The 14716-nt window shown below is 40.4% G+C and overlaps 1 protein-coding gene across 1 annotated transcript in view; it reads left to right on the top strand.

Moving 5' to 3' along the window:
* agbl4 (ATP/GTP binding protein-like 4) overlaps nt 1–14716 on the top strand; it is an 809806-nt gene that overhangs the window by 672260 nt on the left and 122830 nt on the right. The window contains exon 9 of the mRNA XM_031900949.1: nt 13981–14092. Coding sequence (XP_031756809.1) covers nt 13981–14092 — 112 coding nt within the window. The remainder of the gene's footprint in view (nt 1–13980; nt 14093–14716) is intronic.

The raw sequence follows: 14716 nt of genomic DNA, 5'->3' as shown, positions 1-14716 counted from the left end.
ACACACACAGCAGCTCAGTCCCTCAAGGCTATGGCTCCGGGTTAAATAAATTAAATATATCAGTACAAAAAGCACGTTGGGCGCCAAAATGTAACACTTGTTTGGCTATGATTTGGCAAAACCCAGGCTAGGGATAGGTATAGAGCATGGGTTACATTCAACCTTAATGCACAGGAGTGGGCCTCCGCTATATGGGAGGTATTGATGGAGCTGAGGGTGTAGTTGAACTACAACTAGGTAGAGCGTGTGTGGTGCAGATGGAATAATGGACGCCAGAAAGGTTCTTGCTCATGAACTATAGTACAATTTATTGGACAAAGGCACAGCTTAGTAGTGCAGCAGGGTATACTCACAGACACAGCAGTGTATGATGTCACAGATAGTACAGCAGATGTGACACTTTAGGCACAGAATAACCCCTTTGGAGATTGCACAGAGGATTAGCTGAATTCAGGAATGGATGCCCTTTATCTGGAATGGATCCCTCCGGCCGACTATTGATCAGGGTGAGAAACTGCCTGAATGCTACGTCTTAACCGCGGTCCTACAGAAATGGCACACCAAGCCTGGGTGGACTAAACCCTTTAGTTACAACTCCTGGTTGGGGCTATTTCTGCCCTTGCTAAATAATCTGACTACTCTCACCTCTCCTAGAGGGTGCTATAATAAAACTGTCTGTGCTGGCTTTACCTCGTTCACGGGGCCCTGTCCCCGACTTAGCACTAGGGTATGTGGTCCCCTAGGGTACAAATGGCTTCTGGGCCTATGTTCTGGTCCAGGCTCAGTTGGGATCTGTCCAGAACACAGCATGCAGCCAAAAGAGGAAGCCACTTCCTTGTGCAAGACACTATATAGTCTGCACAAGGGGAGTGGTCAACCTGGTTAAACCTATAGAGGGCAGCCTAATAACAGTAACCTGAGATCAGAGGGCTCTGCCCTATAACAATACAGATTAGATAAGAATAAGGGAAAACACCATAGGGAGCTTAACCCTATGGGTCCCTACATAAACATTGAATATCTCAAAATTTTCACATTTACAATATGGCTTGACTTTGCCTGGAAAAAATCCCATTGACTTCTATAGAAACTCACAAGCTTTTAGATGGTGAACCTTTACATTTCAGTTTCCAGGTTTTTTGCCCTTTATAAATTCCAGAAATTTGAGTTTTCAAGTTTCAAAAAAAACTTGCATAAAAAAAACTCTGCCATTAAAGGAACAGTAACACCAAAAAATGAAAGTGTATAAAAGTAATACCAATATAATGTACTGTTGCCCTGCATTGCTACAACTGGTGTGTTTGCCTCAGAAAGACTACTATAGTTTATATAAGTTAGCTGCTGTGTAGCCATGGGGGCAGCCATTCAATTGAGAAAAGGCACATGTTACTTAGCAGATAACAGATAAACCCCCATTATATGGGGCTTATCTACCAGTTATCTGCTATGTAACCTGTGCCTTTTCTCCTTTTTTCCAGCTTGAATGGCTGCCCCCATGGCTACACAGCAGCTTACTTATATAAATTATAGTAGTCTTTCTGAGGCAAACACACCAGTTGTACCAGTGCAGGGCAACAGTACATTATATTGTAATTACTTTTATACACTTTCATTTTTTGGTGTTACTGTTCCTTTAATAAATGCACCCTTAATGTCCTATATATTTACCTATAACGGGTAAGCGCAGAACAGTGCAGAGTGCCTTTGTCTGTATGAATTTTGTGGTTATACCTGTATCACTTTTTAACTATACAAAATCCTGATAATTATTCAAATTGTTAGTAAGAGTGTCAGGTCTATATGAGGTCACTCAATTCAGCTTGGTTGGTCTATGGAAAATCCAAATTATTTAATTTGTATTGTTTAAAAAGGCTGAGTAGGTAAGGGGTGAATATTTTTAATTTACTCCTACAGTACTTACCCACTGTTAACAAGTTTTCTTTAGTTGTTGGTGATTAATATCTCCATGGCTCAGCTCAGTTGCACTGTTTCCTAAATACTGCTATTTTCCTTTGGCAACATTCATTTAACAATGAATCAGGCTTGTGACGAACATACTTTTGCCTGCTGTTTTAATTAAAGAAAATCTACGGCTTTTGTTATTTCTTGCACTAAAGAGGGCAAAGACTGAAAGTGAAAACTTTCATTTCCCAACTTTCTGCATCTACCGAGTCACTGTTTGAGGAAGAGAAAGTCTGGCAAAATCTGTAGCTTTAGAAAGGGGTTTTTATAAAGAGCTGTTCATTTTAAAAAATTACCTTGTTTACACTGGGAGAAAAGGGATGAGTTCAGGAAAAAAATAAAACAATTTTATATCAGTGCTTTATAATTGCAAATATTTTGAAAATATGGTTTTGTTTAATTAAATAAATGGGCAGAATACACAATACATTTTCTATAAATAATTTCTTCATGTTTAACAAAGGAGCAGCAACTTCTGCATGTAGGGCTTTGTCACAATTGTACAGTACCCTTCCTGAGCCTGTGTTCAGTCACCCCCACTCCTTAGAGCTGCACACATACATATTCACTTGCACTTTTTTATAACGAATGTTTCTTGTGGACCATATGTTTTTCTTACCTATTAGTCTATAAGTATTTATCTATACGCAGGGGCACATTTACTAAATCCATTTTTTTTTCTGGGCTTAAAACACGGTATGGTAAAAATTCGGAGTAACTACGATAATTTCTGAAGTTCTGAAATGTCTCAACAATGCTTTTATAAAAATATTGCAATTGCGTTCCGAAAGTCACAAAACTTTTGTGCCAAAAAGTTCGTTATGCCACCAAAACCTTTCTGGCTTTGATGCCTTCCATGTCTGGCTTTTTTTTTTTTTGTGGAAATTTAACGAAAACCACAAAAAAAAGTTTTAACTAACTTTTTGCATACATTCTGAAATGTTCTATAAGTTAGAAAAAAGACAAAATTATCGCAAAATTGTTTAGTAAATGGGCCCCTTAGATATCTGCCCTACTTAGCATGACTGTGTGTTTCTTACCATAGTAAGAGTAATATATCAATATTAGATTACTTTAGCTATTGTTTTTCCTAAACTTTGGTAAATAAAATATAAATAAATATAGCTTCTCAGATAAAACAAGCTGTAGATTCAGTTAGAAAATATTTTTTCAATAAAGTGCTTTACAGAGAGTATTTTACCATTTAACTCTTCCATGCTTGCAGATTAAACTGCTGTTCTGTTGCTTTGGAGGGATTCATTCAATGAATCATATACATACATCTTTGTGCCTTTCTTCTACATTGATACCTTGGTGTTCCTTTAGTGACAAAGGTGCCACCTGTAGCACTGGAAATGCAGTCAATCACTTGTTTTTGTGCTGGAATGAATCATTCCACTGTGTTTTGCTTTAGGAGGTAAGGTAGTGTTGTGGCTGGCCAATAACACCTTTTGAAAATAAAAGAGCTTAAAGCAGTCAAACATAGGGGTCGATTCACTAAAGTGCGAAAATGCTTATCGCATGCTTTTTTGCGTTAAAAAGCATGCAATAAATAACGACCGATTCATCAAAGTAATTTCGCATGCCTTAAAACGTGGATCGTATGCGTTAAATCGCGCTACTGCAATGCGTTATTTTTAATGCATTGCGTTAATTGGTGCATAGAAATACTAACGCATGATTCACAAACACATATGAAGCATTAATCTGTGCGAATATTAACACCTACTTGGGACAGGCGGTACTTAAAGAAAATTGTGGTTCGTGAGCTTTTGGCAACACAATATGGACTTTGCAGTGGGATTTTTTCAAGTATGTGTTGGCCTTAGAGTGATGCATCCTCCAGTTTGCAGGGAAATGGTAATTATCAGAACAGTAGTTTTCTGAAAGTAATGGGTACGTGTGTAAAAATTGCGTGCAAATATAGCACGCGGCAAAATATATTGCGTGCAACAGGAAATAATGCACGCGGCAGAAAATAACGCGAGAAAAATGCTCATCACGAGTTAAATAGCACAAACAGCATCGCGTCTAAATTATGACGCCTGTCCTTTTAGTGAATCGTGCGTTAAGTCGCAAAAAATAAGCAGCGATAAAATTTTTAACGCATGCTATAAATATTGTGCGTTTTAACACACTTTAGTGAATCGGCCCCATAATCTGGTGAAGTGTTACATCTATCTGCTTTGATAAATTTGTCAGTTTTCAAACACTCAGTTATTAAATTGGAAAATAGCAAGAGAGAATAGATGGGAATACTTTTTGGATTCCTCAGCCATTTCCCAAATCAATTTATTTAAAATCTGAACAATAGGAAATACCCAAAAGAGCATGTAGTGGAACTGTTTGTAGACCATGTTGGGATGCTGTGATCAACTGGTCACCAGCTTCAGTCTGCAGGTGGTTCATGATCTACTCTACATTTTGGGTACCCTAGATGTGATCCATTCCTTCATTTCAGGCTTTATATGCTTTTTCATTTCATAATAGAGGTATTTGGGGAAAGGTCTATAGCAATTATGTTTCTGGTTTTCACCAAGTCTCATCGTGCATCATATATATATATATATATATATTTTTTTTTTTTTTTTTTTTTTTTGCATCAGTCCTTTTTAACCTTAGAAACTTTCCCATCAGTAAACAGTGACCATAAACTTTTTGCATCCTGAGACCTGGTGTCAGAGGCTAGTGCAGAGCAGCTCAGTAATCATTTCTCATCTTTAATGACATGTCAAGCTTCAGTCCTATCCACCCTCTCAGGTGTGTATTCACGTTGAGCGCTTTTCTTGAGTTTTATGTATTTTACCTCTGGGTAAAATTATTTATGTTTTTCCATTCTGCTTGTAAGCTCAGCTATCTCCTGATCTATGACCTTATCACAAACAACAGAGTTTTAATGCTAAGGCCCTAGGGTGCTCGCTGGGCAAAAACACTAACCGAATGTCAAAAAGATGGTGCTGCTACTTTTATGTTGTGTAAAATGTTTTTTGCTGGGAGTTTGCCTCTGTGTGTGTGTGTGTGTGCATATATTATAGTTAGTTTTGGGTTGCTTTTTTTTTCTTTTTTTTTATGATGAATTAAACAGTCCAGGAAGTTATGAGAGCTATAAAACCCACAGACATTTGTAAGAGACTCTGTACAGCTTTGACTTTGTAAATATTTAGAACTTAAAAGTATACTTGTGTGGTAGAGAAAATTCCATTTAAATCAATGTAGTTATTAAATAAGCCTTAAATAGAGATGTCTTATGTTTTTATACAAGGTCATGTGCATTCTACTCTCCTAGCTAAATTAGACAAATACCTTCCAATGTTGCAGTGCAGTAAATGAACCTTTGCCATATAAAAGTGTTTATTTAGATTTTCATTAGAGAGTACGACTGGAATGTAAACACTGATCATATTACACCATAGTCTAGAGACATGGGTTGGTTGTGTATGAACATTTTTTTAAAAGTTTTGCCCACTGTTCAGAGCAGGGCTGCCATCAGAAATCACGGGGCCCATCACAAGAAAATTTTCTGGGCCCCCCTCCACCCACGTCCTGCCCCTCAATGGCCCCTCCCATTAGTAAAAAGGACACACAGACATTGGTAGCCAGGGCCCCCTAAAACAGTGGTAGCCCAGGGCCCCCTAAAACATTAGTAGCCAGCATCTCCCCAGCATCCTCCAGTTAACCCCCCTCCCTTGTCCTCCTGTTCCTCCCCCTCAGCATCCTCCAGCTCCCACCTGCCCAAGCATCCTCCGGCTCCCCCCTGCTCCCACCAGCATCCTCCAGCTCCCACCTGCCCAAGCATCCTCCGGCTCCCCCCTGCTCCCACCAGCATCCTCCAGCTCCCCCCCAGGTGGCTTCCTGCGGTTCCCCCCTCTTGATATGTGCCCAAGCTCCCCCCAACATCTGCACAGCTCCCCCAGCATCCTCCAGCCACCCCACCAGCGACTTCCTTCAGCTCCCTCCCCACCAGCGACTGCCTCCAGCCCCCCCCAGCAACTTCCTCGAGCTCCCCCCCAACAGCGGCTTCCTCTAGCCCCCCCAGCAACTTCCTCCAGCCCCCCCAACAGCTACTTCCTCCAGCTCCCCCCCAACAGCTACTTCCTCCAGCCCCCCCAGCAACTTCCTCGAGCCCCCCCAAACAGCTACTTCCTCCAGCTCCCCCCCAACAGCGGCTTCCTCCAGCCCCCCCACACAACATCAGCTTCCTCCAGCCCCCCCAGCAACTTCCTCCAGCCCCCCCAGCAACTTCCTCGACCCCCCCAACAGCTACTTCCTCCCGCTCCCCCCAACAGCGGCTTCCTCCAGCCCCCCCCACAACATCAGCTTCCTCCAGCCCCCCCAGCAACTTCCTCCAGCCCCCCCCCCCCCCCACAACATCAGCTTCCTCCAGCCCCCCCAGCAACTTCCTCGACCCCCCCAACAGGTACTTCCTCCAGCTCCCCCCCCCACACCCAGCGACTCCCTCCAGCTCCCATGCGGCTTCCTCCAGCTCACCTTCCTCTTCTGCGTCCTCGCGATCTGTGCCCGGCCCTCCGCTGATCTGCACCTTTCATATGGTTGCGCCCCGTGCGTATGGACGCACGGGGCGCAACCAATCAAATTTCCCATTGGCCACCAATGACAGCCAGGGCCCGGAGTTCTTTAAAGGGGGCCCGAGCTAAAAAAAAACCTGTCACGGCCGGGCCCCCTTTAAAGCGAGGATATCGTCCGGGCCCGGCACAACAGTACCCCCTGTGCCCCCCTGATGGCGGCCCTGGTTCAGAGTATATGAGCCAGGAGAGGGTTATTTGGGAATAGTCCTCCACTGGTTCATGAAATGGCAAGTGCCCAGACAATGAGTTTCCCATTCCCATTTTGAAGCATACAGAAATGGTAATGATACACACAATAGCATGTTAGGCAAGGCAGAAACTTCAGTCATTTGATCAAACTAGTCCACCTTTAAAGGGAATCTCATATACAATATAATGTCTTAGAGTTGCTTTGCTAATATATACAACTGAGATTAAATGAATAATGTGTGCAGTGTGCTCTGTAGTCAAAAATAATGTAGCAATTGTAAGAATATTTTTTAGAATTCATATAGCAGCAGCTTGTACTATAGACAAAGTTTCAAACTTTGTATTTGTTCTGCACACAGCCCAGCATGCCACTCAAATTTAGATCCATATGTGCAAATGAAAGGTAATATTTTGTCTAAGCTGCATACATGTAGTTTAGAATGGACTTAGTGCGAAATGATAACTCTGGGCTGTCTGTACAACACACTGTAAATATGGATAGTTCAGGATGAGAGGCAGCTGGAATCCATTTTAGCTATTTTATGGCTGAGGAAAAACCAGCCCACTATGGACGTATGGCTTTGCCATGTAATTGATGGACCACTTGTTCTCCAAGGTTCCTCTCAAATCTCAGTTCATAACACTTGCACTTGCCAGTGAAGCCACTGCTGGGAACTCAGTGCTTTTTAGAGAAATTCAATCACAGCACCTTTCTTTTTATTGGATTTCCAATGGCTTCCAATTTGATCCTATATTTGATTCCCGTCTGTTCTGCAGCTTCTGTTCAATCTTATCTCTCTGCCTCACAGCCCTTATAGGAATGGTATCACAAGGCATCACCTTTGATGTTGATCGCAGATGGCTTTTCACAGTTTCATGCAGACTTTTTTTCTGCTAAAAATAAATCATTTTGTTAGCATTTACAGCTGCATTTAAAAAAGCAAATAAACCCGTGTTTTTCAAAAGAAATAACCTCTTCCATACCGGCATTGTTCAGATAAAAGTCAAGTAGTAAGCGGTAATTTTATGTATTTGCTAGTAGTTTGATTAAAGGTTAAGTTTTAAAAATGTTTTGGAAATGGCAGTTCTCTTATTTTTACAAATATTGTGTCACTAAGTAGTAAGTAAATGTAAACTTTACAACATCTAGCAGGTGTCCAATGGTTTTCCCTTAGTCCTCAATTCTGTCTCAGTCCTTTTATCCATCCTCCCATAGTATACCCACAGCCCTTCACATTACACTCTCAGCTCTATCCCCTGGCATCTCTCAGCTCTCCACAATATGTCCTTAGCCTTCCACAATCTGGGACAAATCATGGTAGATTAAGGAGGGCTGAAGGAGAAAGAAGAGGCCAAAATTAAGCCGTTGGAGTAGGGTTTATTATAGCCATGGTAAGAGGCAGAATAAAGGTCCCAGGAATATGAAAAAGTATGGCGAATTGGTTGCTATAGGCAACTTCATCGGTGATGTTGGCTTACACACTATAGTAAATAGGCACCTAAGGGGTATATTTATCATGATGTATAAAAAGTGGAGCGAAACATTACCATTGCCAATCAGATGCTTGGCTTTGGTGTTGAAATCTAATTGGTTGCCCTGGGCAAATGTGACCTCTCCCCTCTGAGAGGTGAGTCTAGTACTGACCTTCTCACTTGCCTAGCACAAGCAGGGTGTGGCCTACCAATTGGTCTGGCATCTACTGTCTGTCTTGCCTTTTATTATGTTATCAGACCAAAGAGGAAATTCCTGGCTTCTGCACTTCCTTATATGCTCCTATAGAGGAACACCCCTACAGGCCAACCTCAAGGGTTGGTGCCACCTGCTGCCCACACTAAATATTGCCTATTGGAACTATTTACATTTGAAATAAAATATATTTCACCTCCTTACAGGTTGGTCTTTTTGAATAAAAATACTTTCACAGAGTCGGACTGGGGGGGTGCAGGGTCCACCGGGGTTCCCGCCTCAGGGGCCCTGCAGGTGCCCCCGCCTGCTGCGTCCCTTAACCCCCCCAGCAGGGTCCCTTACCCAATGTCCTCCCCTGAGCATGTGTAAATTTAATGCATCAGGGCAGGAACGGTCAAGCAGGGGGAGCGCCGGCAAGAGTCGGGTCTGGGCCTTGTACTTTCAGGTTTATTAAAGTAGTTAGTACTACTGGTGCTCTGATCTTTAAGGCAATGAGTCTGCTAAAACACACAACAGCTAAACGGGTCAACTATAACTGTGCTGCCATCTGAATTATGGAAGCCAGGGTCGGACTAGGGGGTGCAAGGCCCACCGGGGCTCCCGCCCCAGGGGCCCTGCAGGTGCCCCAGCCAGCCATGTCCCCTACCCCCCCAGGTGCCCCCCTAACCCCCCCCAGGGCCCCCCACCCGATGTCCTCCCCGAGCGCGTATAAATCGAACACGTAAGGGGAGGAACAGTCAGTAGGGGGAGCGCCGGCAAAGGTCGGACTGGCCGCCGGGGCCCACTAGGGCTGGGGCCCACCGGGATTTTTCCCGGTGTCCCGGCGGCCCAGTCCAACCCTGATGGAAGCTTTAATTCAAAGAAGCTCCAGGGTAATTCCTGTGAACTGAAGCTTCTATTTCAAAACAATAAGCGCTCAGGCACTATATGGAAAATTGTAGAGAAGCATCAGTATCCATTAGTATCAGTGAGATTCATAGCACGGCCTGTGTTGTGTAATTAAACACTCGTGTCACATAATATGCATTTTTTTTCTGGGCTAAACTGTATCTAATGCGTTATGTGCCCTTGTGTATGAAGCTAACAGTGTAAAGGCTTTTAAAAGTAATCAAGCTCCATTTTCACCTGCCCAAGTCTAACTTGTTCCCCATAACTGGTAACTGCAAGAGCAGCACGTATATAAATATATATATATGGTCTGTCAAAATCATATTACTACTGATAGGATCTTAAAGTTAAATAAAATATATCTCAAAATGCTACATTTAAAACAATAAACACTTGAATCAGAAGTGAAAAGGGGCTCTTTGTCTGTCTTTTAAGAAATGATTTGTGCAGTTAAGACCTCTAAAGATTTACAATTCTTTCCGGATACCCAAGCAATGGTACGTGCAGTTTATTTCAGTGCTCTGGATGTGTCTATAAAGCTGGACTCCACCAAGTGGATTGTTTCAGTAATGATTGTATTTCATTTACCAAGTGAAATGTGCTGTACAATGTGTATGCTTCAGCAATAAAATATAATAACTACCACTTTTAATTAAATGGGAAAAGATCATTTGCCAAAGCAGCAATCTGGTACAATTTTCTATCTTCCTTATCAACAATGCAGCAATTTTACTCAGCAATCCAGTGCTGTTAATTGCAGTGCAGTGCAATTAATTTTGTAAAAAAAGGACAAAATGCAGTTTAAGCTGAGTTAATCTATACAGATCCAAAGCTTGGGCCTATTTGCTAAATCTGGTGCTAATTGTGGCATTAATAAAGGTGTTTGTGCACAATTCATTTGGTATAAGTATGAACACCTATTGAAACTACACACAAAGGGAACCCTGGGATTTTCACCTGCATTGGGCAAGTGTAAAGCAGGCCCAGACTGGTAATCTGTGGATTCTGGCAAATGCCAGGGGCTGCTGTAAGATGCCATAGACAATCACTATTTAGTGGGCTAGAGGGGGCATTTTTGGTGCATTTGTGTACTTGAAATGCCAGGGCCTACTGTATTTTGAATGCCAGTCTGGAGCTTGTGTAAAGTACTGGGCAACCATTTACATAATGCACTGTGCCTTGCGCCTCTTTAGCAAGACAGGTGCAATCTGCATATTGACTCATGGTACAAGTAGGTGCAGTACCTTTTTGAATGGCGTTTGTTCTGGCCCAATTCTGCACTGATATTTGCACCACTGCTGTGCTTTGCAATTGTAAGGACCTAATTTAACCATTACATGAGACATGGGTGTAAGATAAGATTAAAGTGCAAAGGGTATTGAAAAGAGAATGAATATTGACGATATTAACATGAAATGCCACCATATGTTTATGAATAGTGAATTGGTGGGTAGTGATGTGCGAATAGTATACAATTTACGTATTTTATATTGAAACACCTTCAAAATTCTTTTTTACATTCTCAAAAATTCATCTTGCCAATATAACCCTCTGGAATATTCAGAATCATAATAGAATAATTATGACCTGGGGCATTATTTGATGTTACTGAATGGTTGTGAACAGAATGATTCCAAGTGTTGAGTAACTAAAGCACTGGAAAATAGAGTTCATGGGCACGTAATTGTTGAACTAAAGGCAAAAGTTAGAAACAACATAAGGTGAAATCAAATCCATACCGAGACAGGGGTCAAATACCAGAATTGATGATAAGCAGAGGATAATCCTATGAGAAAACAAAAACCAAGGCAACAGTCAGAACTAGAAATCAATACAACAAATAATGCTCAGTGTCAGTCTAGGAGACAATCACCTGAAGGACTTGGTGTCTGTTTATGAGATGTGTGCACGCATGTGCATGAGGGCATTGAGGACATGCATGCAGAGAGGATTGTTTCAAATAGATCAAGGGACTAACAATTTGATATGTGTTAGTACTTAGCGATGTTGCTGAGCAGTGATGAATACTAACACTCATTGAAAAGAGTGTGTTCCATGTCTGGACGTAGACACAACATAGGTAGAAATTGAACAATGCAATATATTTCCACTAATGCTTAACCCACTCCAATTCATAGAATTTCCAATTACAGTGCAACTGATGGACTATTAAATTCTTATACAGAACTTAGATGACACTGACCCCCATAGCAAATTCAATTTGGGGCTCCAAAATTTTTGTAATTTGACTTTTTCTACCAAAATATATTGAAATGACTCAATAATTCTGACCTCTACATTCCTGGTCCCCCTGCAACTGTATGGTCTGCTTCCTCTGTAGTTATACCCCTGCTTCTATCAATAACTGTGAATTCATCACTTTTAGAATGTCAACCACATTCACAATACACTTATAAAAGTACAATACAACACACTTACTTAACCTGCACTTTCTCCATTTTTGGCAAACCTAGATGCTGCTTTATGTCTACTAAAACTTTACCCCATACCTCCAGAAATTTATAAGGCATATCACGCAGTCCTACAACATTTTCTTTTATGTAATCAAGACATTATTGCACAAAAATGGAAAATGATATTCAAACCATCCCACAAATATTACAAGAAATGGAATTACACTATCAACACAAACAAGCTGCTAGTCTAAGCATAAAAATGTCAAATGAGCTGAGAAAAGTGGAAGAAATATGCTTCTCTGCGGGGGAGAATGTATAGACCATGACAATATATGCAAAAGGTTGAGTAGTTTGTGCATACCCACCCTTCATCTGTCCTCTGTTTTGTTTGTTTGCATTGCCTTGCAGGCATTGTTTATGAATAACTGAGCTCAATAATGAAATGCAATAAAAGTTTACATTTACAAAAAAAAAAAATAGAAAATGTTCCGCTGCTAAAAGTAATCAAGCACATGAGGCAACTGATTCTTTAACACTTTCCTGGCTGTCATAAAAAATGTCCTGGCAGTCAGTAGTGTTAAATCTTAAAATAATGCTGGGAATTTTTCTGATTTCTCCAGTTTGGTCCATAATAAACTTGCCCCTAGACTCCAGAAATTAATGAAGCAATCAAGGTATAGTCTAATTTGACATCCATTCAAAGTGAAGCACAACTGCTCTTCTGCTACTGTGGTCTGTACTTTCCAGTATCGTGCTGATTTTCCTGTTACTTGGCCACATTGCTTGTTTACTTGTATGTCTTCTGTAATTGCAAATCTGAAATAAATCTCTTGTCAACAGATAGTGGAACAAAGGCTGACAGAACAATGTGTTATGCCTGATATTGTGAATGTGTCATTTTACTTTTTCCTAATGTGCTTTTCTGTATGTATGTATATATATATATATAGATAGATAGATAGATAGATAGATAGATATAGAGAGAGAGAAGTGTTTATCTTGTGTAGTTTAATGGAGAAATCCTTTTTTCTATTGGTAAACAAAAAGACAAATTAGAGTAATTTTCCATCCAAACAGACCTGCAAGTAAGTCATGACAAAATGGCTCAAAATAATGCCCCTCAATTCTTTATCTTCTTCAGTTATCCTAAAAATATACCAGAGGCATATAGAAAGACCGCAGGTGCACCACACATTGGTGTTCAAGGCAGCTGTCCTTACCGCTTGCTATAAGCTCCCTAACTTGCATATATGAATGACACACAAATTAGTGGGAGTAGGTGATACAGATCTGCTACAACCCCCACCCTCATGGATATAGAAATGCCAAATGCTGGCAGCGCTGTATTTATGTTGAAAGAAAAGGTTGTTATGGAAACAAGATACTGCCCCTCTAGGTGCTCACCCTTGGGGCAGGGCAAGGTGGCTTGCATTTCTTATTTGCACTTAGAACCTTGCCCTGTGCATGATAAATTACCCATATCATACATAATGGCATCTTTTCTATTGTTCCTTATATCAAATTAGCAAAATATTTTTTTACCTAAATAGTTATGTAAATTGACATTTATTTAACTTAATTGGCCCTAATATAATGTTATCCTAACCATTCAACAGTTTTATATTATCTTTTTGTATAGCCAATATGCATGCTCTTTTCTTTGCTTATAGACTCCAGTGCACTCACACCAGGTCTATAAAGAACTTTATCTTTCTTTCCTTTATGCAGTTAAAAGGTTATTTATGAAGATCCTGGACGCAGAATTACACCCCTTACTGATCATTCAATAAAGTACCTGAGGCCAGGGTCTCGCTGCGTTCTGCACTTTAAAATGAAAGATTAAAATTCCAGCCAAGGTGCATAAAACAGTGCCATAAGACAGGGTTCATTTTCATTATGCTCCTGCCAGTGCTCTCTAATTTGTATGAATAAAGTGCAAGTTAAAAGGTGGGATGGGGACATCTACATGCCTCCCATTTTCCCCCTCATGAATACAACAACTCTAAATGCAGACAGCACTGTTTTTATACAAATAACAGGTCCTTAAAACGTATATAGTGGCAACATAAATATAGTTATAGTATAATATTGGATTTTTAAGGGAACGACTTTTGTAACTTACTCCATGTACAATTTAAAATAGGATGAATGGGATGGTAACTCTTATTAAAATACATTGTATAACAATGAATGTATAGATACCACTATGTCCTAATAGGGAATTGAATGTCTGTTTCTACTGTTCTCTTAGGTGTTCACTAATGGGGTTTGATTTAAACCGCCATTGGCAAGAGCCATCTCCTTGGGCCCATCCAACACTGTATGCTGTAAAAAGGCTTATTGTGGAGATGCACAACTGTGCGGTAAGTACAAAATCTACATGTAGTATAATAACAGGAAGGAAATTATTGTCAATATTGTTCAGGTTTTAAAAAAAAATATGTATTTAGATATTTTGTAAAGAGAAAAGATCTAAATTCTTGATGTAGATATTTTCTTTAGTGGTTGGAAATCCCTATCTTGTTTCTTAAATGAAAATCCTTCAAAATATTTAACGTATGGAGCCCTCTGGGCATCTGTTTAAGCTTTGTGGGAGATCGGACTCAAGTATTTTTTATGACTGTTTGAAATGAAGTTCTGTGTAAGCTTTTGAAAGGAGATGGATTCTCAGTAATATTCCCAGAGAGCCCCCGTTCAACGCAAGCAAGGTCTTTGAATCATTAACCAGACACTGATTGATTGAAACATCATATTTTTTCAGACTGATTTAAATGATGTATGTTGGGCGATATTCATTTGAGTGGTAGGACTACCCATCTCTGTAGCGTAAAACTTATTTTATAGACATTTTACACATTTTTATGGTACTTGCGTGTATATACTGTGTGTATAAAGAAAAAAGAGAGAGAGAATAATTGATCCATGACATTTTTTAAAAAATACAAATATGTTTATCATATCCAGCATTTCTGGATCCAATTGACACA

Source organism: Xenopus tropicalis, chromosome 4 (assembly GCF_000004195.4).
Source record: "Xenopus tropicalis strain Nigerian chromosome 4, UCB_Xtro_10.0, whole genome shotgun sequence".
Classification (NCBI taxonomy): domain Eukaryota; kingdom Metazoa; phylum Chordata; class Amphibia; order Anura; family Pipidae; genus Xenopus; species Xenopus tropicalis.
Note: the sequence above shows the minus strand (reverse complement) of the source record. Positions and strands in the feature narration are given on the sequence as shown.